At 53.0% G+C, this 22,402-nt stretch overlaps 1 protein-coding gene across 1 annotated transcript; it reads left to right on the top strand.

The window, feature by feature from the left end:
- Positions 1 to 3,744: 3,744 nt before the first annotated feature.
- On the top strand, positions 3,745 to 21,738 carry LOC125707856 (pumilio homolog 2-like). The gene is given in 25 exon segments (XM_048975229.1): positions 3,745 to 3,965; positions 5,856 to 6,252; positions 9,895 to 9,963; positions 10,156 to 10,258; positions 10,860 to 11,050; positions 11,137 to 11,306; positions 11,522 to 11,795; positions 11,885 to 11,981; positions 12,057 to 12,071; positions 12,074 to 12,151; positions 12,397 to 12,539; positions 13,085 to 13,211; positions 13,291 to 13,431; positions 13,555 to 13,790; positions 13,792 to 13,888; positions 13,985 to 14,221; positions 14,625 to 14,892; positions 15,033 to 15,162; positions 15,303 to 15,431; positions 15,805 to 15,942; positions 16,043 to 16,168; positions 18,777 to 18,898; positions 19,057 to 19,078; positions 19,081 to 19,251; positions 19,542 to 21,738. Coding segments are annotated over 24 exon segments (3,600 nt in total). The 5' UTR covers positions 3,745 to 3,965; positions 5,856 to 5,868; the 3' UTR covers positions 19,674 to 21,738.
- Positions 21,739 to 22,402: the final 664 nt, after the last annotated feature.

Consider the following 22,402-nt stretch of genomic DNA (forward strand, 5'->3'; position numbering starts at 1 on the left):
CATCTCCAGATCTGCGGGCACGAGTCATGCGAGGGTGTACAACCCTGTCCTTAGGTGTTTTGCCAAAAGCCAGTAAACACAGACTGGGATACCAAAGCCCATCTCATTAGCTGCAGTTGCTGGGCTCCAATGGGTCACTTCACAGCTGTGGTCTTGTGACTGAAACGATTACGTATGAGTAAGTGCCATTGCAACATGAACACTGCCGATTGCAGGAAAGGACTTGTGTCATGTAATACGGTTACGGGCTCAAAGAAACGGTACTTAAACCCTGGCACTGGCAAGCACAGCCCATGAAGAACGAGTCTGACTGTTTCAGTTCCCTCTCTCACGTTATGGTTGTTTTGCTTTTTTAAATGGATGAAATGATATTGTGATCTCGACCGCATCCTTTCGGGAATCCTGTATGTCCTTCACAACAGAGAGGCCAGTGGGAGCATGGTCACATGGCTAACAATGCTAACCCTAGAGACTGACACTCTTTTAGTGCTTTTCCACTGGCTTACAGGAACAAGGCTGTACCCAAGCCAAACCGTGACGAGACACCAGTTACAGCATAGTTCCAGATCGCTTTGGTCGGCACGATAAAGGCGTCGCTGGGCGTGTAGAGCGACGGGGCTGTAAAACCAAAGAGGTGCTTATTTGCTGTTCACAGTGAACAGCATCATGATCAACTATGTGCTGAATTCCACAAGCGGTCTGTGAGAATCGCCGTCTTATCTTAGCATTAAATGCTTAAGAATTTTACAAATCCATTCTGTTTAGCTGTTCATAGTACTTTTTTAAGGTTGGAAATTTTTAAGTTCCAAATTATCGGGAATGCACTGATACATGGCGATGTGCGATACTACTAATAATGAATAATATAAAGAATATGGGCTTTTTTTCCTTAAGATACCCATATCAACATCCGTATCAATGCAGAACACCATTATCTCCATGCATTTTGACCAAGCAGCCTGGTTTGGTCAGGTTTGTCAGCGTGGGTTCTGCTCGGATAATGTACAAAATCATATACAGCCCGGTTCTTGATGGCCATGGAAAAGCACCATTTTTGACCTTCGGTGGGAGCAGAGTGCAGGGCAGGCAGCCAAACTGCAAAGTGCCACGCTGGATGACCTTTAATGGGGAATCGCAGGGGATGTCTGGGATGTTGAAGTGACTCCGTGTTGGATCTGCATCCTTCAAAGTTACTAGTATTGGCCGGCAGTTTTCTTTTAACGCCACGTGCTGTTTGCTTGCTACGTTCCCACCTAAGTCTTCCACACTAAACTAGCAGGGCATGGAGATCCAGTCTTTTAACAACGCCATTGATGAGTGACACTGCACTGCTCAAGCCCAGCTTACCCCCCAGAGTTCTTTGCTTTAATTCTCGGGGAAAAGAAAAACCAGCCAGATTGTGACAGGTATTACTAATTTGTCTTAAAACTGACTCATTTTTGCATTCCAAGTTATATGTTTCAAACAGACTACAGAGAAGCTGAGGTCAGTATCCAGATCTCCCTAAGGACCCAGATGTACGCTGTGTGTTTACCTCCGGACTCTTTAGCTCCTCTGTCACATAGTTTAGATTGTTCCAGCCATCATAAGACCAAAGACCTTGATAACACGCCACCCCTATTGTACCAGCACCCGCTTTGGTCCCTTCAAAAGCATTCTTCAAGCTGTCCATCTGTCCACCCGCAAGTACCACCACGCCTCCGATGACTATGGTGCCCAGTGCCAACACCTTGGCCACCATGAAGAACACCTGGACAGCCATAGAGCCGCGGATGTTCAGGCAGTTCACCACGGCCAGAAGCAGGATGCCAGCCGCAGCAGTGAGCTTCACCACCAGTGGGGAAGGCAGACAGTCCTGATAGAAGGGGGCCACGGCGTACTCCGCGAAGCTCAGGGCCACGCCCGCCAGGCTGGCTGGTCTCACCACAAGAACAGAGGTGAAGACCAGCACGAAGGCCAGGGGGGGGCCAGACGTTCGGAGGATGTAGACGTATTCTCCCCCGGACTCCTTGATGACGGTGCCGAGCTCTGCGTAGCACAGCGAGCTAAGCACAGTCAGCACGCCACACGCTGCCCAGATGGCCAGGCTGCCCCCGGGACTCCCAATGGCGGACAGTACCAGCTGGGGAGACATAAAGATCCCAGATCCGATCATGGTGCCGGCAATAAGGGACACCGCCCCGATCAGCCCCACCTCACGCTTCAGTTGGAGCATTCCTGTGGTGCCACTCGAGCGGGAAGTGGCCAAGCCCTCCATTTGTGCAGACGACGGGCTTCACTCCCAAAAAAACCACGTTGCGACGATGTGAAGCCTCAATAAGGCACGCCCTGGTCACGATTCTGTAAGGTCCACTCCAGTGATCGACTAAACGTACAGTGAGGATAAAAGCCTCACAATGCTGACTTTTATTTAGTGTTTTACAGATGCTGAGGAATTATTTTTGGTGAATGAGTAACCAGAGGTAAGATAATGCTTTCAGCGTAGGAGCCATTCTTTTCGTACACTGGCTCAGCTCTTGGCTCCTGAACCACCAGTGAATGGACTAAAAATGTTGGTTAATGTATTATATCTCACTTTTCTAGTTTGGTGGGTAAGTAAATTGTTTGTGTTTCAATATGAGTAGCTAAGTTAAGAAAACATTTTCACGTTATTACAGTCTTAGATTGTTTCCAGTTTTAATGTTGTTAGATCGCTTTTATTCATATTTTATTGTATCAGTTTTAACTTTTTGGTTTGGGAACCTCAGCATGGTTAAGAAAAATAGGCTAGAGAAGATTATTAAACTGCCAGAAGACTACTGGCAATGACTCGAATAATCTTGGACATATTTATGAAGCTAGAGTCATTGAGGGGGTAAAGGCCATTAAGGTGGATACCCAACACTGCTTCATGCAGTGTTTTGCCTAATGCCAACGGGTGTGGTGTGGGGTGGGGGGGTGGTACATCCCCCTGGGCGGGCCAAATCAAATGGGTATCTGCGGTCATTTGTTCTGTCACCTATTGGGTTTTTTAACCAAGCTGTAGGTTTTGGGCAGGGTCTATTCATACTTAATTCTAATCTTAATATTTATGTACTTATGGTTTTTAAACAGCTTGATATATTTTTATATGTGTGCTGGTTCCGCTGACTGTTGCCTCCAAGCCAAAATTTTCTTTGGGGATTAGCAACACCAGTCTAATCTAATCAGTACAATTGGAGTACCGTTGATTCGAACAACATTCTATTGGAGAGAATGACATCAGCCGCTGACATCAAAGATATGAAAAATACTACGAGAATGCGGAATATTATGCTGGTGGAAAGAATACTTTGATGAAAGAGAAAATACATTTTATATCTGAAAAAAAGATATACGGTACACGATATACTTTAAAACTGTAAACACAAGATGATAGCTTATGCCAGTGAGACCAAAGAAAAACCAACATGCACGCAAAATCTGCTGTTTTTCGTCTCCGTGATGTTTTATTTCCCCAAAAAAACCTCAACCTCATTCCGTTTGTTCACGTAGACACAAACTTATTAAATAAAACGGGTATTATGCTGACAAGTTATTTATTTAAAGTTTTCCAACCACATTTCCTTCCACGCATGCGAAGTATGAAAGCCGAGTGTACAGTTGGCCGCGCATGTGTACAACCAGCTGTTTACGCATGCGCAGTGACAGGTCGAGCGCGGACAGCTGTTTACGCATGCGTCCTAACCAGGTCGCTCGGCCAGCTACGGCTTCGCCGCTGAGGAAACGCTCCTCCTCCTGCTGCCGGCGCCATATTGCTGGAAACTCCACAGTCGCTGGTGTAGTTCGTGAGGGGAGGGGGGCGCAGGGCGACGGTCCCGCTTGACATATAAATTAAAAACCCATTAAAAATTACAAAAAAATAACACCACAGAGCGTCCACTTAGCTGAAAAAAGCACCACGGCTGTATAATATAAAGAGCCATCGCCATCCGTCGGCGCTGCCCGTGAGTATCCCGTCCATCCCCCAAACCCGACGACATGCGCGCCGTGACGGGTTCAGATCCGGGGTTATTGTCACGGACGCGGGGCGCAAAAACAAGACACCCTATGGGGTTTCTTCTTCGTCGCCGCTGGATTATTTGTTGTTTTTTTGGGGGCAGCCGAGGCCCTTCGTGCCGGCCGCGTTGCGGGGGGGGCACGTTCTCGTGCCTGTGTTTTGTTAGCCTGTTAGCCGCTGGCGTTCCGCGGACGGCTCTCCTTCTAGCGGCAGACCGGCCTTCCACGTTTCGGGACAAAGGAGCGGAACGGAGGCCGCTCTCGCCGACACGAAGCGCTCGGAGCTCGACGCGTTTTCAGCCCCTTTTATTGTTTTGACTCAGGTGGGAGGCCTGTCTGCGCCGCAGCCGGCCGTCGCTTTCTCGCATATGATGCCTGACTTGTTGTTTTGAAAACGCTGAGTGAGACGCTCACAGTTCGCCGTAGCGCTGGTTAGGGGGCTTAATTGGTATTAATTGTCTGGTTAGCAGTAGGGGAGCTGTCGGTCATGGGGTTTCCGGAACCTCAAGTCGCGGCGCATCGTAAACACGGTGCGGGCAGCTCGTCTTTTGTTTTGCTTTCTTGTCGGATTAGCTGTAGCTGGCCGCACTTCGCGCCTGCAGCATCTTACTTTAGCTTATTCTTTAATACCGACTATGTTGTTCGTTGTAGTCGCATGCCCGCCTCCTTTCGCTAACGGGCCAACCAGCCGTCTCTGCCTCGCTTCTTCCGCACATCGAGGCCCTTGAGCGGGGTGACCGTCCGAGGTTTCGCTTTCTCTCCGCACTCTTTCTGGTATTAAGCTCCTGGTAAGGGTAGAGCTGCGACTGCTCTAACGAGCCTCTTAGCCTATGCCCAATTCTCGGTCCCGTCCACATTGCATGCGTTTTTTAATACCCATATATTCCCCGTAAATAGATGGTGATTTTACGTCTTTCCGAGTAGGACGACACGGGGAATTCCCCACTCCGTAATAAAGCTTTTACTGCGCTTGATTCTGTTAAAAATGTGGTTAGACTCGATCTGTAGTCTTTATTCTGTCTCTTGGTTAAGCTGATTGTTGGCGGCTGGCGGATCGTGAGAGGCGGACGTATTGCGAGGTGGCGGATGGATGAACATGCATCACGATCAGGAAAATAAAAGCACGTTTTCATTAAGAGTTCAGCCTTATTTCTGAAATTTGGTCTTGCTGAAACAAGGCTTTGGTCTTCCGTGCAGTTATTTGACGCTGTTTTGTGCAAGATTTTATAAATATAAAGTGCCGTGCGTTGTGCTAGTCATCTACCTAGGTGTGCATTTACCGTTTTATGCGATCTCATTGATTGGATGTTTTTCTGCTCAAATTGCTTACATAAGCATGATTTCATTTTCAGCTGCAAACATGTACAGCACTGGATACCTACTGACACTGCAATAAGCTTGTATGATAAACCAGGCACTACTTGTATCTAGATGAGCTCTCCAGCAATGAGGGTTTACTTTTTAGATGCGGTGGTTATCCCTCATTTGTGCCATGGTGTTTAGACACTGCTCTGGCCCAAGGATGCCCAAGGCAAACACTTTGGAAGAAATGGGAGAAATGACTGTCATTATGTCTGTCTTCAGCTGTGTGCTGTCTGCCTCATGCTCTGCTGTTTGTCTTGCCTTTTTATGTTTCGGCTGTCAGATCTGGTTTTGCCTGTTAGCCACCTTTTCATATAATGCCCATCTGACGACTTAAGCTCCTATAGAAATCTTAAGTCAAACTGTTGTTCAATTAAAAGCAAAAGTGCTTAAGCGTGTGTGACCGTCTTGAGCACAGCTGGCGGCCCAGTCTAACCTTGTGATGTCACAGAGTAATGTTTGCTTCTTCCCTGCAGGTTTTCCCGTGGAATGAGCATTCCATGCGTCCTCCTAGGCATGAATGAAGTGGGCTGGCAGGAGACTCGCGGGGGGATGCGGCACGCCAACGGCGCCCAGGAGGCCGCAGGGGTCCGAGTCCCGGGCTCGGCAGCTTTGGCTGGGGGTGGAGTCGGACCAGGTCCCGGCGGGGCCCAGGCACAGCAGGCCCTGGATGGGGCCTCGAACCCTCATTCTTTGGCCCCGGCAGTTTCGGCGACAGTGGTGGGTGCCCTGGGGGCCCAGCCTCCTCTAAGTGGGCGCTCGCAGGACGACGCCACCGTGGGCTACTTCTTCCAGCGGCAACCTGGGGAGCAGCTGGCTGGCTACACCAGCAAGCATCGCTGGCCCACGGGAGACGGGATCCACATGGACCAGGTAGCGACAGCGGATTTGCTGCCCAGGGGTGGGGAGTCATGGTGGATGGAGGGATCTGGGAACAGGAAGCAGAGCTCATAGGACTTCGTCAGTGTCACAGAAAAGTGCATCGTGTTGCTCAGCTGATGAAGTGTATGGCCAGTGTGTGGCTTCAGTCCTGGTCTTGAAGGGTTACTTTCGTTTGGCATTGTCACGTACGACCACATATGAGGTTTTTTAATTGAGAAAGTATTTTGTCATTGCTCACGCGGAGTGAGAACTGTAGCCCTTCTGGGTTGGGATTAGTGGGTCTGAACTGTTCAGGAAAACATGCCTGAACACACATACCGACAGCTATACGAATTTGCCAACAGTTTGAGGCTATATGTACAGCTTTTACGGGATGCTAGCGGCACATCTCTTGTCTGTGTGTAGTTAGGGTATCAAACATACTTTTCCTGCTTTCCAGGAAAACTGAATCAAAACAAACGTAATCAGATAGTTGTTGCTATGAAAGATTGCTCTGGGGTGATATCTTACTGCTGAAGAAGCCTGACTAGCATTTCTTGAATTTTCCTTCAGTTATTCCAACCTTGTGCACTTTCATATGAAATTAAATGTATTATAAAACCCTGGGCTGATTTTAAATGTGTGTGGTTTGGGGTACTTTGCAGCGCTCTGAACATTCACTAGGGATAAGGGGGGAGTTCTGTTCAAATGGGTGACTATAAACAGATGTTTTCCAAAGTATACGGACTGGGCCTGCAGGACAGCATTATTGCTGCTGTTTGACTAAATTGCTTGTACAGCTGAAGTTGCTGTAAAAACATAAGAGCCTTGCATCTCTTGCAGGGGCTGCTCCTCTACCCTGCTTTAATGGGATCACTGGGAGGTGGCCGTCTTGTCACGTGCCCAGGTTCTCAGTGCTATTTGGAGAAGTCAGATCGCCAAAGCGTTCAGTACAACCTTTTTATTTATGGCCCTTTTTAGTGGAAAATGTCACCAACATCAGTATGGCTGTGCTGTGAATCGCAGTCAAAGAAGCTGGCTTGGGCGAGTAACCCAAAAGCTCTGTTAGACAGAACGACCACACAGGAGTCTTTGTCCAAGTTGCCTTATCCCTTACTCAGGCCATGTTAACTGCGAGTTAGGGCTGCTAACGTGACCCTTTACCATGGACCACCTTTGATTTACCTTTGCGATCGTGAGGCCGCATGACAGGCCAGGCGAGTTCTTGGCCCCATTTTGGATTTGAATAGGTAGTTGTTCTGGAGAGCTGTTCTCCTTTGTCCTGGATCCCCGGCATTTGTCCTGGGATACGGCGACACACGAAACTCCGTAACCCTTCCCGGTGCAGTGTGGTGTACGCCTGTGTCCCCGGCTCAGGCTCAGTTCACCGCAAAGGGGAGACCCTGAAGTTCTCTTGTTGGTGTGAGGAGATGCATTGGTAGCTTTTGAAAGTTGTGCTGCGTGCACCTTACCGTGGTGCTCAGAGCCTGCAAGCCATGTAGTCAGGTTTTTGCTGTGTGGGTCCCGCCAGGTGTCCGGCCCCTACTGTTCCTCGCCTGCCGCCGTAGATGTGCATGCTGACTGAAGGTTAATTGATGCGTGGAGAGCAATGGGAGACAGGCTTCTCTACTGTAGCGGCCCACGTACGGAAGTTCACTGTGTCATGTTTTCAGCACTTTTAAAAACATCTATTTCTTTTTTAGTTTTCCGTCATTCCACGTACTGCCCACAGGCATGGGGTTCTGCATCTGATATTGCTCATTCCTCCAGGGGTTGGCTTCTGCTGCCATGCCAGCTGCTCATATAGGATATTTGAATGTTGCTAGATTTGCATGTTTTTATGCTGGTCAGGTGTGCACTCATTTTGCATTGCTAGTTACATTTGTGTCCTGCACTTTCTCTGTTTACACCTGTTCCATCCTGCAGAAGTTAATGTAACTGATGTTAGCAAGGTGTAAAAAATCTACAATTTTACATTTCAGGCACATTCGCTGGACAATTCTACAGCAGAGGAAGTTGATAATCTGGATCAAACGGTTTTTCCAAAGCGAGTTTCTTTTGGTTTGGTACTGGATTTAGGCCGAGCCTGTCCAGCCAGTGTCTGGCTTCTCCAGACGTCACAGTTGAACATATGGGGGCTTCCTGTTGGATTCTGCCCAGTGCTGGATGAGCACGCAGCCTGTAGTGTGGTAATGGATGGTCAAAGGTCACGAAGGGTCACCCCATGCACCAGGCGTGAGCAGAAGGGGCTCTGAATGATCACATGCCAGCTATGTCACAGAGTTAAGATGAGTCTGTGGGGTGTTGCAATATGGGAATGGGGGATCTGCTCTTTTTTTTTAGTTTTTTTGCATCCCCATCTATCCCCCAGCATTCTCCTCTGTCGTGGGTGTGAAGTCTGTCGATTGCCCTACCGCCTCCTCTGTCGTGGGTGTGATATCCGCTGATCCTCCCGTATCCCCTCTCTGTCATGGGAGTGGTTGTGGCTGTTGAGTGATTGCGTGAAAGCGGACCTCCTGCCAGGTTTTGTGAGCAGAAAGGGAGTCAGGGTCGCCCCAAGTGCCTTGCTGCTGTTGCTGCTGCCGCCCATGATTTTGTGCTTAGAGGTGGGGCGCGTGCGTGTGCGTGCGTGTGTGTGCGCGCTTATCTGTGCACGTGCCGTCCACGGCAGTCGTGCCCTGTTTCTTTCAAACCCTGCCGCAGCCGAACCTTTCTGCCTTCCTCCTCCCTTCTAAATAAACAGGAAGTGCAGACTGAAAATGTGGGGGTGGGTATCAAGTGGCACACAAAGGTCGCTGACAGCGATTAGCGTATGACTGTGTTATCTTCGAGGTTCCTACTTGGCCAGCGTGCCGCTCTCTCTGTTAGCTAAAGCTTAATTCATGCTTCGCTTTCCCGCATGGGTATGGTCATCTGCGCGGCAGCTTGTGTTCATACTACATTCAGCTGTGGATGCGGACGGTTGTGGTCAGTGCTGCATACAACAGAGATATTCCACCCGACCAGGAGAGGGCAGATACATGGCAAAAACACAAATACAGGCAGCAATATGAGTAAATGAGTGGTACTATGGTAATATGGCATGTCCCAGTACTTTGAAATCCTTACGACAAAATTAGCCGGGACCCCAACCCCCCTCATCGGCTTGACAAATTTATACCGGAATAGTGTTGTTTTTAAAATACTGTGCACCTCGGTATAATGTCTGGCCTTTAGATGGGCAGGTACTTCCGACCCCCCCCCCCCCCCCCCCATAAAGCTGCTCACCATAACTACCTACAACTACTATGAACAACCAAAAAGCAACAACTACCGAATGCGCCTGCGGAAAAGTGAAGTATGAACTGGCCTTTATCCGCTCTGTCTGTGCGCCGCTCTGCCTCTGCATTGCCCTCTCTGTGACACCTTGGCCGTGCCGCTCTGCCTCCGCGTTGCCCTCTCTGTGACACCTTGGCCGCTTTGTGGCTTAAATCAATCTGTGTGTGTCTCTAGTCCCTGCCAGGCTGTCCCTGTTGTACGAAATGCCTGTGTCTGTGTGGCTGTTTATGGCTGTGCTGTTTATGGCTGTGCCGTTTGTTTCCTTTCCTGGGTGCAACCACCTAAACCAGCGCGTGTTTTGTGGGGGTCTCTCTGACAGCTGTGTTTCCTGTGCAGGTGCGCTCTGTAGACGAGATGAACCATGATTTTCAGGCCTTGGCACTGGAGTCGCGTGGAATGGGCGAGGTAAGCTGCAGGCAAACTGCCTTTCAAAGGAGGACGCAAAACAAGAAAAAAAAACTGGGATTAAAGGTGGCCGTTTGCCTCCGTTACCTTAGTACCAAACCCTCTTTCAGTGAATTGTAATTAAGGCAATATTACACTAATTGTTTCCATGCACGCATCCTTCATCCTTTTGCTGAAATGTAACCTTTACAGCTGCTGCCTGCAAAAAAAATCTGGGAGACTGATGACTCGGCCAAGGACAGTCAGAAAGGGATCTTCCTGGGCGAGGAATGGCGAGAGAACACCTGGGCCTCTCGTAAGTCTGCCGATGCTGCTTTGTGTCTCCCACCGTCCCTGTAGGAACCAGTTCAGCGTTTGTGCTGAGCTGGAACCTGCAGTATGTGTTTTTGATTCCCTTACTGTCGTCTTGGCCACTTGCGAACAGTATAAAAAGTGTGAACTATTTGGAGTACGAAGCCCTGATGGTCTGTCCTTTAGGCTGCCTGTCCTGTTTAGGCCGGTGGTTTGTCTTGATTTGTTGTTCTTCCCTGTATGGTGCCAGTCAGCACAGTTATCAGGAAGCTGTATTGTCAGCCAGAGTTGGCCTGTTGCTTAGGTTATCAATCCGTGCATGTGGTTTCTAATCACATTACTGTTGGGTGCTAAACCACAGCTGCTGCGGATATTGGCTGACGGTGACCTCTGACCTCAGGCTTTGCTTGCTCCTGCGTCACTTGGCAAAAGTGTCTAAGTATGGTGTGCATGTTGACAGGGGACACGACAGCCGCAGTAATTTTAAAAAGCTTGTCGTGGCTTGTCGATCGCGATTGTGCTGGCGCTGGAAGTGTTGCGTGGAGCTGACTGTGTCACGCTCGTCTGCCTGTCTGATATTATCTTGTCCTCCTTACCCTTTCCAGACCACTCCATGTCGCAGCCCATTATGGTGCAGCGGGCGCGACCTGGGCACAGCTTCCACGGCAACAGCGAGGTGAACTCGGTGCTGTCGCCGCGCTCGGAGAGCGGGGGTCTGGGAGTGAGCATGGTGGAATATGTCCTCAGCTCCTCGCCCGGGGACAAGCCGGACGGCCGTTACGGAAAGAGGACTTACGTAAGAGTGGCCGTCCGGGCCCCTCGCGATTACCCTCCCCGTTGTTTCGGGGGACCTGGCAGCATCCTGACTCCCTGTGTCTGCAGGGTGCGAGTGACGCAGGCTCCAATGCGGCAGAGAAGGGAGACAAAGACAAGCCGTCCCCCTTCGAGGAGGACAAGGGCAGAGAGCTGACCCAGGCCGAGGGGGAGGATGTGGCCAAGGCCAACGGCCGCGGGCTGCCCAACGGCATGGAGGCTGACTGCAAGGACTTCAAGTGAGTGCCGAAGTTAGAAACAGCTGTGCAGTGTGGCTCAGGGCTGCAGTCTTGGGTTTTTGTATGCTGCTTTAACCAGCGGTGCACCAGCGCCACCTGGAGGCTAATGCTTTCATATCCTCGGTGTTGCCTGTTGATGTTTTAAGTTGTGAAGCTTTGCCTTGATGTATGTCTGCATCTGAGTGTGACTGAACTCTCCACCCCCACCCAAATAGCCGCACCCCCGGCAGCCGGCAGGCCTCCCCTACAGAGGTGGCAGAGAGGCTGAGCTCGGTTCAGGCCGCCTCAGAGATGCTAGGTCAGCACCAGCACCCCCAGGGTGTGGGCAAGGCTCCGGCCGAAGAATTCCAGAACCAGGAAGCTGCCGGGATGGACGGCATGGAGCAGGTGGGCCTGGAGTCTCTGCAGTTTGACTACCCACCGAACCAGGTGCAGATGGACTCTTCCGGAGCCCCCGTGGGCCTGTTCGACTATAACCCCCAGCACCAGGTAGGCATGGGACATATGCATGGGGCCTTGGGGTGCCCGGTGACTGCCTGAGAGCTGTCTGAGCCCCCCCCCCCCGTCTCTGGCCGCAGCTCTTCCAGAGACCCAGCCACCTGGCCGTACAGCAGCTGACAGCTGCGCAGCAGCAGCAGCAGTATGCGCTGGCCGCCGCTCAGCAGCAGCACATCGGTAAGTGCCCCGCGGCCCACCCTCCCGCCTGCCTCCCAGCCGGTGCAGCATCTCCCTGACGGCGCCTCCTTCCAGCAGGCCTGGCCCCCGCCGCGTTATCATCAGCACCGCCCCCCCCGGGACTGACCCGTACACTGCTGCTGGATTGGCCGCCGCCGCCACACTTGCAGGTGACATCACCCCCTCAGCGCAGAGTGTCGGGTGTCCTCGATTGCCTCGTAGATGACATGGGGACTGGTGGGGGGGGGTCCCAGAGGGCTGCGTTGGATACACTGCTCTAGACTATATACCTTGCTGCCCCAGTAACCGAGTTCCTGGTCTTCTGTGGAGTCTAAGATTAGCTCTTAAAAGAACCCTTGGGATCTTTCTGGACCAGAGTCGTCATGTTCTGAGACCTTGAATGACCCTCACCCAGGTCCTGCAGTGGTGCCCCCACAGTACTACGGTGTACCCTGGGGTGTGTATCCCGCCAACCTCTTCCAACAGCAGGCAGCCGCCGCCGCAGCCAACAGCTCCACCAACCAGCAAGCAGCCAACCAGGGTCAGGGCCAGCAACAGGTACCGCCTCCCGACTCGTCTGATTGGCTCACTGCCGAGTTTTCGCCCAGCTTTCTGTAGGGGGGCATTCTTAGAGGACTTTGCAGGAGATATGGTCCCCGCCCCCAGTGTGGTGGCTTGATAGCAGCTGTTAGGCCTTACTTCTTGTGAGGCTTGATCAGTCTTCATGTCATCATTCGCATGATGTTATTGCCCCAAAATCGTGTGTTTTAATAATACAGCATCTCCTGTCTGAATGAGCACTTTTGATGGCCGGGGAACAGCCCCCCCATTGTGACCGTTCCCACGTCAGTATGCGTCCTGAGTCCCTAAAACGAAAGTGCTGAGGGTCACCTGGGGTTGCTGAGGGTCACCTGGGGTTGCTGAGGGTCACCTGGGGTTGCTGAGGGTCACCTGGGGTTGCTGAGGGTCACCTGGGGAGCCCGAGGCCTTGTTCAGCTCAGCCTTCTGTGTCTTCAGTCTGTGTGTTGTGGATATGCTGCCCCCTTGTGGCCAGTCAATGCCAAACCGAGGTGTGTCAGTCTCACGGTGTAAACCCGTCCCAGGTAATGCGTAGTGGTGCCAACCAGCGCCCCCTCACCCCGGGCCAGGGTCAGCAGAACCAGCAGGAGTCTCTGGCGGCCGGAAACCCCACACTGGCCTTTGGCCAGGGTCTTCCCACAGGCGTGCAAGGTGAGCCTCCGTCTGTCCGAGAGAGGAACCGGCCGGCGTCGGTTCTCCGGGTGACCGCCGCGTTCGCCTTCTGTCCCAGGCTACCAGGTGCTGGCACCGGCGGCCTACTACGACCAGACCGGGGCTCTGGTGATGGGCCCGGGAGCCCGTACGGGCCTCGGCGGCCCAGTCCGGCTGGTGCAAACTCCGGTGCTGATCAACCCAGCGGCTGCCCAGGCTGGTAAGCTGCAGTTGGACCCGTTCTCTGTTTGCGGCTTTTTCCGGCAGCGGATGTGTGTGGGTCGGGGGGGGGGGGGGAATCGCTGTATAAGCATAACGGTCCCACCCTGTGTTTCTCCTCTAGCCGCAGCAGCCTCTGCCTCCAGCTCGGGGAGTGGACTGACTGGGGCAGCTAATGGCCTCTTCCGGCCTATGGGTGCCCCCCCTCAGCAGCAGCAGCAGCCCCCGCCCCCCCAGCAGCAGCAGCCGCCCCCGCCGCCTGCGCACCCTAGCGCCAGTGTGCAGTCCAGCTCCTTCTACGGTGCCGGCTCTGTGGCTCCCAGCTCCCAGAGCAGCTCACTCTTCTCACACAGCCCCGCAGCAGCCGCCCCCCCCCGCCAGTTCCTCCTTGGGTTTTGGGGGAGCTGGCTCACTAGGCGCAGCCATCGGCTCGGCCCTCGGGGGCTTCAGCTCCTCTGGTGAGTCCTGTCTGCCCTCTTGCATGCCCCCCGCTGTCAGAGACTTTTATTGTGCCTTCGTCCTCACCCCATCTTTTTCGCTTCTCTTCCTCTCAGTGGCCAGTTCGGGCAGCAACAGCGCCTCCCGCAGGGATTCACTCTCGGCCGGCTCGGACCTCTACAAGCGCAGTGGCAGCAGCCTGACACCCATCGGCCAGCCCTTCTTCAACAGCCTGGGATTCTCCTCGTCCCCGAGCCCCATCGGGATGCCCCTGCCCAGCCAGACGCCCAGCCACTCACTGACCCCGCCCCCGTCGCTCTCCTCGCATGGCTCCTCCTCCAGCCTGCACCTGGGTGAGTGTTTGTTTGGCTGTTGCCTGCGTGATGCGATCACCCTGTCGGCGTGTCTTCAGGTAATTCGTCATTTATGTGCAGCCATCTGGAATCTGCCCTCGGGACTCTCCACCTCACCAACCCACTGACTGTTGGTCATAAGCGAAACATCCCCTCCCCCCGCCCCACCCTTCCAGGGCCAAGAGAGAGGCCTTCCGGAATGTTGCAGTGCCCGTACGCCTCGCTGGCTTGTTTACAGATGATTGACATACCAGTCCAGCTCACCTTTGTTTCTAGCTGCCGGCTAAGGTGTCTTTAGCCTTTAGCATTGCTGAGCTTTCCCCGCATGCTGCAGGTAGAAGCGCTCCATCCTCTTATTGCCGTTGTCGTAACCATCCCCCTCCCCCATCCCTGATCCTTGCAGGTGGCCTGACCAACGGCAGTGGTCGCTACATCTCGGCGGCCCCGGGGGCGGAGGCAAAGTATCGCGGCGTAGGCGCGACTTCCAGCCTGTTCGGCTCCAGCAGCCAGCTGTTTCCGCCGTCTCGCCTGCGCTACGGTCGCTCCGACGTCATGCCCTCAGGCCGCAGCCGCCTGCTGGAGGACTTTCGCAACAACCGCTTCCCGAACCTGCAGCTGCGTGACCTCGCTGGCCACATCGTGGAATTCTCCCAGGACCAGCATGGCTCCAGGTACCACCAGGGCGGACTTTTATAGGGAGTGGGGCATGCTGGGATATGCAGTTTGTGTAAGGGGCCCTTGAGTGCCCCGACAGGCTGGCATTGATGGATGTGGCAGGGTTCTTCATGTGATCTGCCTGCTGCTCCCATAGGTTCATCCAGCAGAAGCTGGAACGTGCCACGCCAGCCGAGAGGCAGATGGTGTTTGCGGAGATCCTGCAGTCTGCCTACCAGCTGATGACAGACGTCTTCGGCAACTACGTTATCCAGAAGTTCTTCGAGGTGAGGATGCGCCCACGGCCGTCCGATGGCCCCCTTTCCCTGTGCCTTGGTCCATCCTGCTCTGCTGGCCCCGTGCGGGTCCCCCTGTGCGCTTCTGAGCCAACCGACACCGTGTCTGTGTGCCTCCACTCGCCCTGCAGTTCGGCAGCATGGACCAGAAGCTGGCGCTGGCTTCCCGCATCCGTGGCCACGTGCTGCCTCTGGCGCTGCAGATGTACGGCTGCCGCGTGATCCAGAAAGCCCTGGAGTCCATCTCGTCCGACCAGCAGGTAATCGTAAGTTGCAGCCTGTTCTTTCCTGTCTTCCGTCAGTGACTTGCCCGCGTCCCGGTTCTCGGCCACCGTCTTACACGCTTCATGCCCCCCAGTTCTCCAGAAAGTGTGCTCCTCACCAGTCAGGACTTAATGGTGGGAAATGCCTAGACAGGCAACCAGCAATAAAATAGCTTGAAGCTCCAATTGAGTGGTTTAGTTAACAGTTCTGTTTTGGAATTTGCTGACACTGAGGTCCAGGCCCAGTCAGAATGGACCGTAATCCAAACCCAGTTCTGAGCCGCCGCCGCCGCCCCCACCCCCCCCTTCCGCATGCACTGATTCCTGTCTGTGTGTGCGCGCCCCCCTCCTGCGCTCTCTCCTCACGCAGAGTGACATGGTGCGTGAGCTCGACGGGCACGTGCTGAAATGCGTCAAAGACCAGAACGGCAACCATGTGGTGCAGAAGTGCATTGAGTGCGTCCAGCCGCAGGCGCTGCAGTTTATTATCGACGCCTTCAAGGGCCAGGTCAGCACCCCCCTGCGCATTCTCCTGCCAAAGCCTTGCCGTGTGTGAGCACGCACTGACTTGTGGGGGCCTCTCCGCTGGCTCCCCCACCCCCCCTCAGGTATTCGTGCTGTCGACGCACCCGTATGGCTGTCGGGTGATACAGCGCATCTTGGAGCACTGCACCCAGGACCAGACCCTGCCCATTCTGGAGGAGCTGCACCAGCACACAGAGCAGCTTGTGCAGGTGAGAGCCGGCAGTCGAGCCCCTGGTCTGAGCGAGGCCTAGCTGTGCCTGGGCCTGTGCTGGCATTTCAAAAGAGAATATGCCAGGCAGACTGTGGCTTGGCCTCCCCCCTTATGGGGGGGCATCTAAATGTTTGCCTGAAAATCCCCCTTTGAAGAACTAAATGGTACTTTGAGTGGCCCTGTACAGCAATGACCCCATGTGGGGGGTGGGGTGATTATGAAGGATCTGTGGTGTTTGCCAGCTGCTCCTCTGGTATCTGCTCACCAAGAACTCTAACCCCCCCCCCCCCCCCATCTTAGGAGTCTTTTTTTTTTTTTTTTCCCCGCATGCTTGAGTTGATGCCATGTTTCATGTGCCGGTGTGACCTGAGTGCGTTTCGGCGTACCTGCATGCCTGACACTCGCCGTCTCCCCGTCCGTGTGATACTCACCGCCTGTCCGACAGGCCGTCACCCCCCGTCCGTGTCATACTCACCGCCTGTCCGACAGGCCGTAACCCCGTCCGTGTGATACTCACCGCCTGTCCGACAGGCCGTCACCCCCGTCCGTGTGATACTCACCGCCTGTCCGACAGGCCGTCACCCCCGTCCGTGTGATACTCACCGCCTGTCCGACAGGCCGTCACCCCCGTCCGTGTGATACTCACCGCCTGTCCGACAGGCCGTAACCCCCGTCCGTGTGATACTCACCTCCTGTCCGACCGGCCGTCACCCCGTCCGTGTCATACTCACCGCCTGTCCGACCGGCCGTCACCCCCGTCCGTGTCATACTCACCGCCTGTCCGACAGGCCGTCACCCCGTCCGTGTGATACTCACCGCCTGTCCGACAGGCCGTCACCCCCGTCCGTGTGATACTCACCGCCTGTCCGACAGGCCGTCACCCCGTCCGTGTGATACTCACCTCCTGTCCGACCGGCCGTCACCCCGTCCGTGTCATACTCACCGCCTGTCCGACAGGCCGTCACCCCCGTCCGTGTGATACTCACCGCCTGTCCGACAGGCCGTCACCCCCCGTCCGTGTGATACTCACCGCCTGTCCGACAGGCCGTCACCCCCGTCCGTGTGATACTCACCGCCTGTCCGACCGGCCGTCACCCCGTCCGTGTGATACTCACCGCCTGTCCGACAGGCCGTCACCCCGTCCGTGTGATACTCACCGCCTGTCCGACAGGCCGTCACCCCGTCCGTGTGATACTCACCGCCTGTCCGACAGGCCGTCACCCCCGTCCGTGTGATACTCACCTCCTGTCCGACAGGCCGTCACCCCCGTCCGTGTCATACTCACCGCCTGTCTGAAGCCTGTGTGCTGATTCTCATGAAAACACCCCCACCTCCTTATTCCATCTAGACTTATCAAGGAGTATCTTTGGAGATGACCCCCAAAACATATTATACGGTGCCGAGCGATGCGCTCTTCAAGGTCAGCTATCTCCGCCCCCCTCCCCCCCCCCCCCCCCCCCCCCCCGTGTCAGGGGGGCCCTCCCCTTCCTCCCCTTTCCTCTGATCAGTCTCTTCTCCACACTTGATGCATAGAAGCAGAGGCCAGAGCATTTGTGATCTTTGAAACGGCAATGTGGGGGTGTAGCTTTCGGCTTGTTTGGCCCCACCCACCCCCCACTGAAAATGCAGCACACAAGTTCATGATCGTATTCATCCTGTGTTCACCTGCCCATGGCTCCCATGGACCCCCCCCCCCCCCCTCCCTTTTTTATTTGCTTTTATTTTTCGTGTCTGAGTTTTCACCCATTGGGGCAGGTATTCCGCCTCTGGGTTCTGTGTGCCGATTAGCGCTTGATCAGATCATGAATAACTCCAATGTTGTAGCGACAAACAATAAATGCTCTGAGATCTTGAAAAGCCTGACATGGCAGCATTTAAAGATCAAACAAAAGCAAGAGTTCAGCGTTTGCTTGACCAGAGACACATTTTTCTTCTCTGTTTCAAACCACAGACATTTGGGTGAGCGGTGGCGCCCTCCAGAGGCTCCGTGTGCTCCTGCACTCTCCTTGATATGCTCTGGCCTCAGTTTTCCCAGTTTATTTGTGAAAATGTTCCGGAAACCTTCCTTCAGCTGGCAATTATGAAGAGATGCAGTTTATCTAATTAGCACTTGCTTGTGGAGAAAGCATAATTCCTATATGCGCAAAATATTCTTAGTCATTCAGTAATGTGTTTTTTTTTTTTTTTTTAATGACTTCTGAATAGATTAAACACTGTACACAGGGTCGTCTTTAGTAATTTTAGGATCGTGATTTGAAGTGATGTTATTGGATAACGTCACAGAGAGACCAGACTGTGCCCAGGCCCCTCTGTGGTTGTTGGTGGTGTGCTTGTGTGAGACGCCTTGCTACAGCCACTCAGCCTGACGACTCCGTTGGGGGGGGGGGGGTCAGCCACAGTCCTGGGACGTGCACCTGCATGTTTTCTGTAGGGCTTCTGCCTCGTGATCCTAATGTTTGTGGTGAAAAGCACCGCCTTTCTCTGCCATCTGCATGCTGTTTTATGGGGCAGCGGGAACCCGCCGGGATCTGTGTTCAACCACAGCCGTGACTGTCTGTCACACGGGGGTCTGAGCCGGCCCTCATGTGTGCTGCATTGGCCCGCAGGACCAATACGGCAACTACGTCATCCAGCACGTCCTGGAGCATGGCCGAGCCGAAGACAAGAGCAAGATTGTTGCCGAGATCCGGGGGAAGGTCCTGGCTCTCAGCCAGCACAAATTTGCCAGGTGAGGGGAGGGACAGCAGGAATGATGGAAGCTGTGCTGTGGGCGGAGCTACTGGCCAGCCATGTGACCTCTGACCCCAAGTACATAACGTGTGGCTTGAACCTCCTCGGCCCCCCTCCTCATCTTCGTCCATCCTTCCCTATTCTTCCTTCCTTCAGCAATGTGGTGGAGAAGTGTGTGACAACACTCATCCCGCGCGGAGCGAGCCCATGCTCATCGACGAGGTTTGCTGCCAGAACGACGGGCCGCACAGCGCCCTCTACAGCATGATGAAGGACCAGTACGCCAACTATGTGGTGCAGAAGATGATTGACATGGCCGAGCCAGCGCAGCGCAAGATAATCATGCACAAGGTACCATGCAAATCGCTGCCTGGTGCGGCCACGCAGTTTTGCGACCGCAGCCGATTCCCGGGGTGGAAGCTGCCTGCTTGCAGCACACATCCCCTGGGGGGTCCGTCAGCGTGGGCTCCCACCCTGGGAGGTGTTGCTGGGGCATGAGCTCAGGGTCTGATACCCTTCCCCGTGTTGGGAATTGGCCCTGGAGGTTCATCAACTCTCGGCAGTGTCCTGTCGCATTTTTGCTGTTTGCTTGATTTTAAGCAGGCCCCCCCCCCCCCCCCCCCCCATTTCTCTCTCCCCAGATCCGGCCTCACATCGCGACCTGCGCAAGTACACATACGGGAAGCACATCCCTGGCCAAGCTGGAGAAGTACTACATGAAGAACAACACAGACCTGGGTCCCTTCGGGGTTCCGACCAACGGGCTGATGTAGGCAGCCCTCCTGCTGGCTCTTTCCTGGCACGGGGGGCACTAGTGTAATTCCAGTATAGCCCCATTGCCCACCCCCCCTGAGAGGGTTGCCCTCTGTGATACTGTCCTGAAGGGAACTACCAAAAATCAACTTAACCTGACGATGCTGTGTGCCCACCACAACATAAGCCCCTTAGCGCCCCCCCCCTCCTTGTGGCCTGGAGGGCTGTCACATCACTGAGCTGGGGAAAGCACAGAATGCTTGTATATGATGTAATTGTATCAAAACTGGTTGTCATATTTTGTAAATTTTTACCTTGTAAATTTGCTGTATAAAATATGGGTAGTTTTTAAGCTGAATTTCAGCATTCTTATACCAGCAAGTGACTTGTTGCGGATCGTGGCAGTGCGGCACAGACACATTCAGGTTTTGTTGTTTTTTTTTCTTTTGAAAAGATATTCCGTCCCCCTAAGGTCTGGTCTCTGCTCATTTAATGGGGAGGCGAGCCATCTGTTTGCATTAATGTGCAGTCCCACCAGGGGGCAGCGATGCTACCCCGTTGTAACTTCCGGTTTTATGTTCGTTTTATAGCCATCGTCACGACGGCTGTCGGGGCTCAGCGCCGCCGCGATTGGCCGCCCTTAGGGCTTTTATTTAATTCGAGACCCTGACGTTGTCTTCAGTTCCTTATTTGCTGGTGGCTGCTGTGAGGTGGGCTGTGAGGGGTCTAAGGCGCGCCCGTGTGTTCAATGCTGCCTGTCCCCCCGTCCGCAAGGCGCTGGGCTGGGTGGTGGTCTGTACATAACCGTGGTTAAGTTGTCTTTTGGTGGTTTCCATGTTCTCACCGGACGAAAGCTTCCATTATGTAAATGATATGTTAAACTGCAACTTTTTTTTTAAAAATATGGTTTCATCTAGTTTGTGTAGTTGAGATGAACACTGCCCTCTATATATATATATAAATATATAAATATATAAATACACGTTTGTTTTCAAAAATAATTTAGCACCTGTATAGCAGCTTTTGTATATAAGTAAATAGCTCACTTGGGGGGGTCCAGTGGTGGGCAAGACTGGGGTGGGGGGGGGGGGGTAGGCCTCGTTGCTGGTAACAGCAAACAGCTGTCCTCCCTTTTGCATACTTCTTGGGGTGGTGGGGGCAGTCCAGTTTATTCTAGTCATGCCAACATTTAACTGTGTACTTCCCCCCCCCAGCCCCACCTTTTCAAGGGGGGGCTCTGGCTTCTTTCTTTGAGACATTATATTATATTATAATGCTGTATTAATATTTATAATGGGATATTATAATATACTATAATGTAGTCCTGAGCAATGGCTGTCAGTAGATGGGTCCTGATAGCCCCTTTTCTATGGTATGCATGAAGCAGCAGCTTGTTTTGTTTATATTAAAATGTAATCAGTGTGTAGTTAATACATAGTTGTAAGTTTACAGTTTTGAATTAGAATCTTGTCTCGGTGTTCATAAGCCCTGCTGGCTTGGTAGTGAAGCTTACATTGTCTGTACAGTTGTACATTTGTAAACCTCAATGCTGTAAATGTACTGTCTTTTACCCTTTTGAAGAAAATCTGAAATTTGAATTTTAGTGTATATCCATCCCCCCTCCTCTCCCCCTTGCATATAGTGTAAACTGTACATTTCTTTGGAACACAAGTGATTTTTAAACCTTTATATGGCTTCACAATTTGAAATGGCTTTCATATCTGTTAGAAAGTCTTTGTACTAAACAGCTGTCAGATACTCTATTCATATTGACATTTTGGAAGCATTTTACAGTAAACTTTGTGTACTGAATAGAAATGATTTGTCCCCTGGGTACCTTGGCGATGTCTGATTTGACAGGCTTTTTTTGTACTGAAGAGTGCTGTATTTTGGGACACCTACTAACTTGTAAGTCAAAAATGTAAGATACTGTCAATTATACATCTGAAAATATGAGGCTGTAACACTATCTAAAGTGATGTACATTTTCAGCTGCCTTATGTACATTTACAGAGGTAACTTCAGTCCCTCACCCTCCCCCAGGCAGAATTGTGACTGTACAATTAAACAATCCTTTGTAATGTTCGCCTCTGACTGCGTTTCGACGTCTTCCTCCTATCTCGTACTCCTGAAGCCTTTGTCTGCGTCTCCACCAGTCCTTTGTGTGCCTGACGGCTTTCCGGAGTATCCCCCCTACCCCCCTGCCTGCTCTCGCGTCCCTGCCCTTGAGTCTGTGCCCCCGCTGGGGAGTGCGTTCGCTCTTTTTGAGGAGCTCGCGTTTCAAAGGCGTACCAGCGCTCTCAGGACACTGGGGCGTCTTCAGCGGTCTCTTGGGCTTTTGTCTTCCGGCCCCATGTGTGCTGTTGTACCCTCGCCGCCTTGGAAGTCAGTCAGGCGGCCGCACCCCAGTGGCCATTATGCTCGCCTGCAATCAGCTCAGCATTCGTTTGTGAGACTGCATTAAATACGCGGGGTTTTGGTGTGGTGCACCTCCCGGTGTTGCAGGGGACTCTGGTGAAGCGTACGGTGAACCCCTCTGAAAGCGCCTAAAGCCTTAACGGCCCTGCTTGGGTCTCCGCTGTATCTGTGATGGTGACTGTGGTGTCATCAGTACCTTGCTTGTCCAGCAGATGTCGCTGTACCCAGACTTCCCACCTGGGACAGTGGTCACCCTCGTCCGCTTTGAGCTGGGTCAGGTTTCATTCGGCTGTATTGTCATACCCTGAGTGTCTACTCCTTGGTGTGGTTT

This window comes from Brienomyrus brachyistius, chromosome 14 (assembly GCF_023856365.1).
Source record: "Brienomyrus brachyistius isolate T26 chromosome 14, BBRACH_0.4, whole genome shotgun sequence".
Taxonomy (NCBI): Eukaryota; Metazoa; Chordata; class Actinopteri; order Osteoglossiformes; family Mormyridae; genus Brienomyrus; species Brienomyrus brachyistius.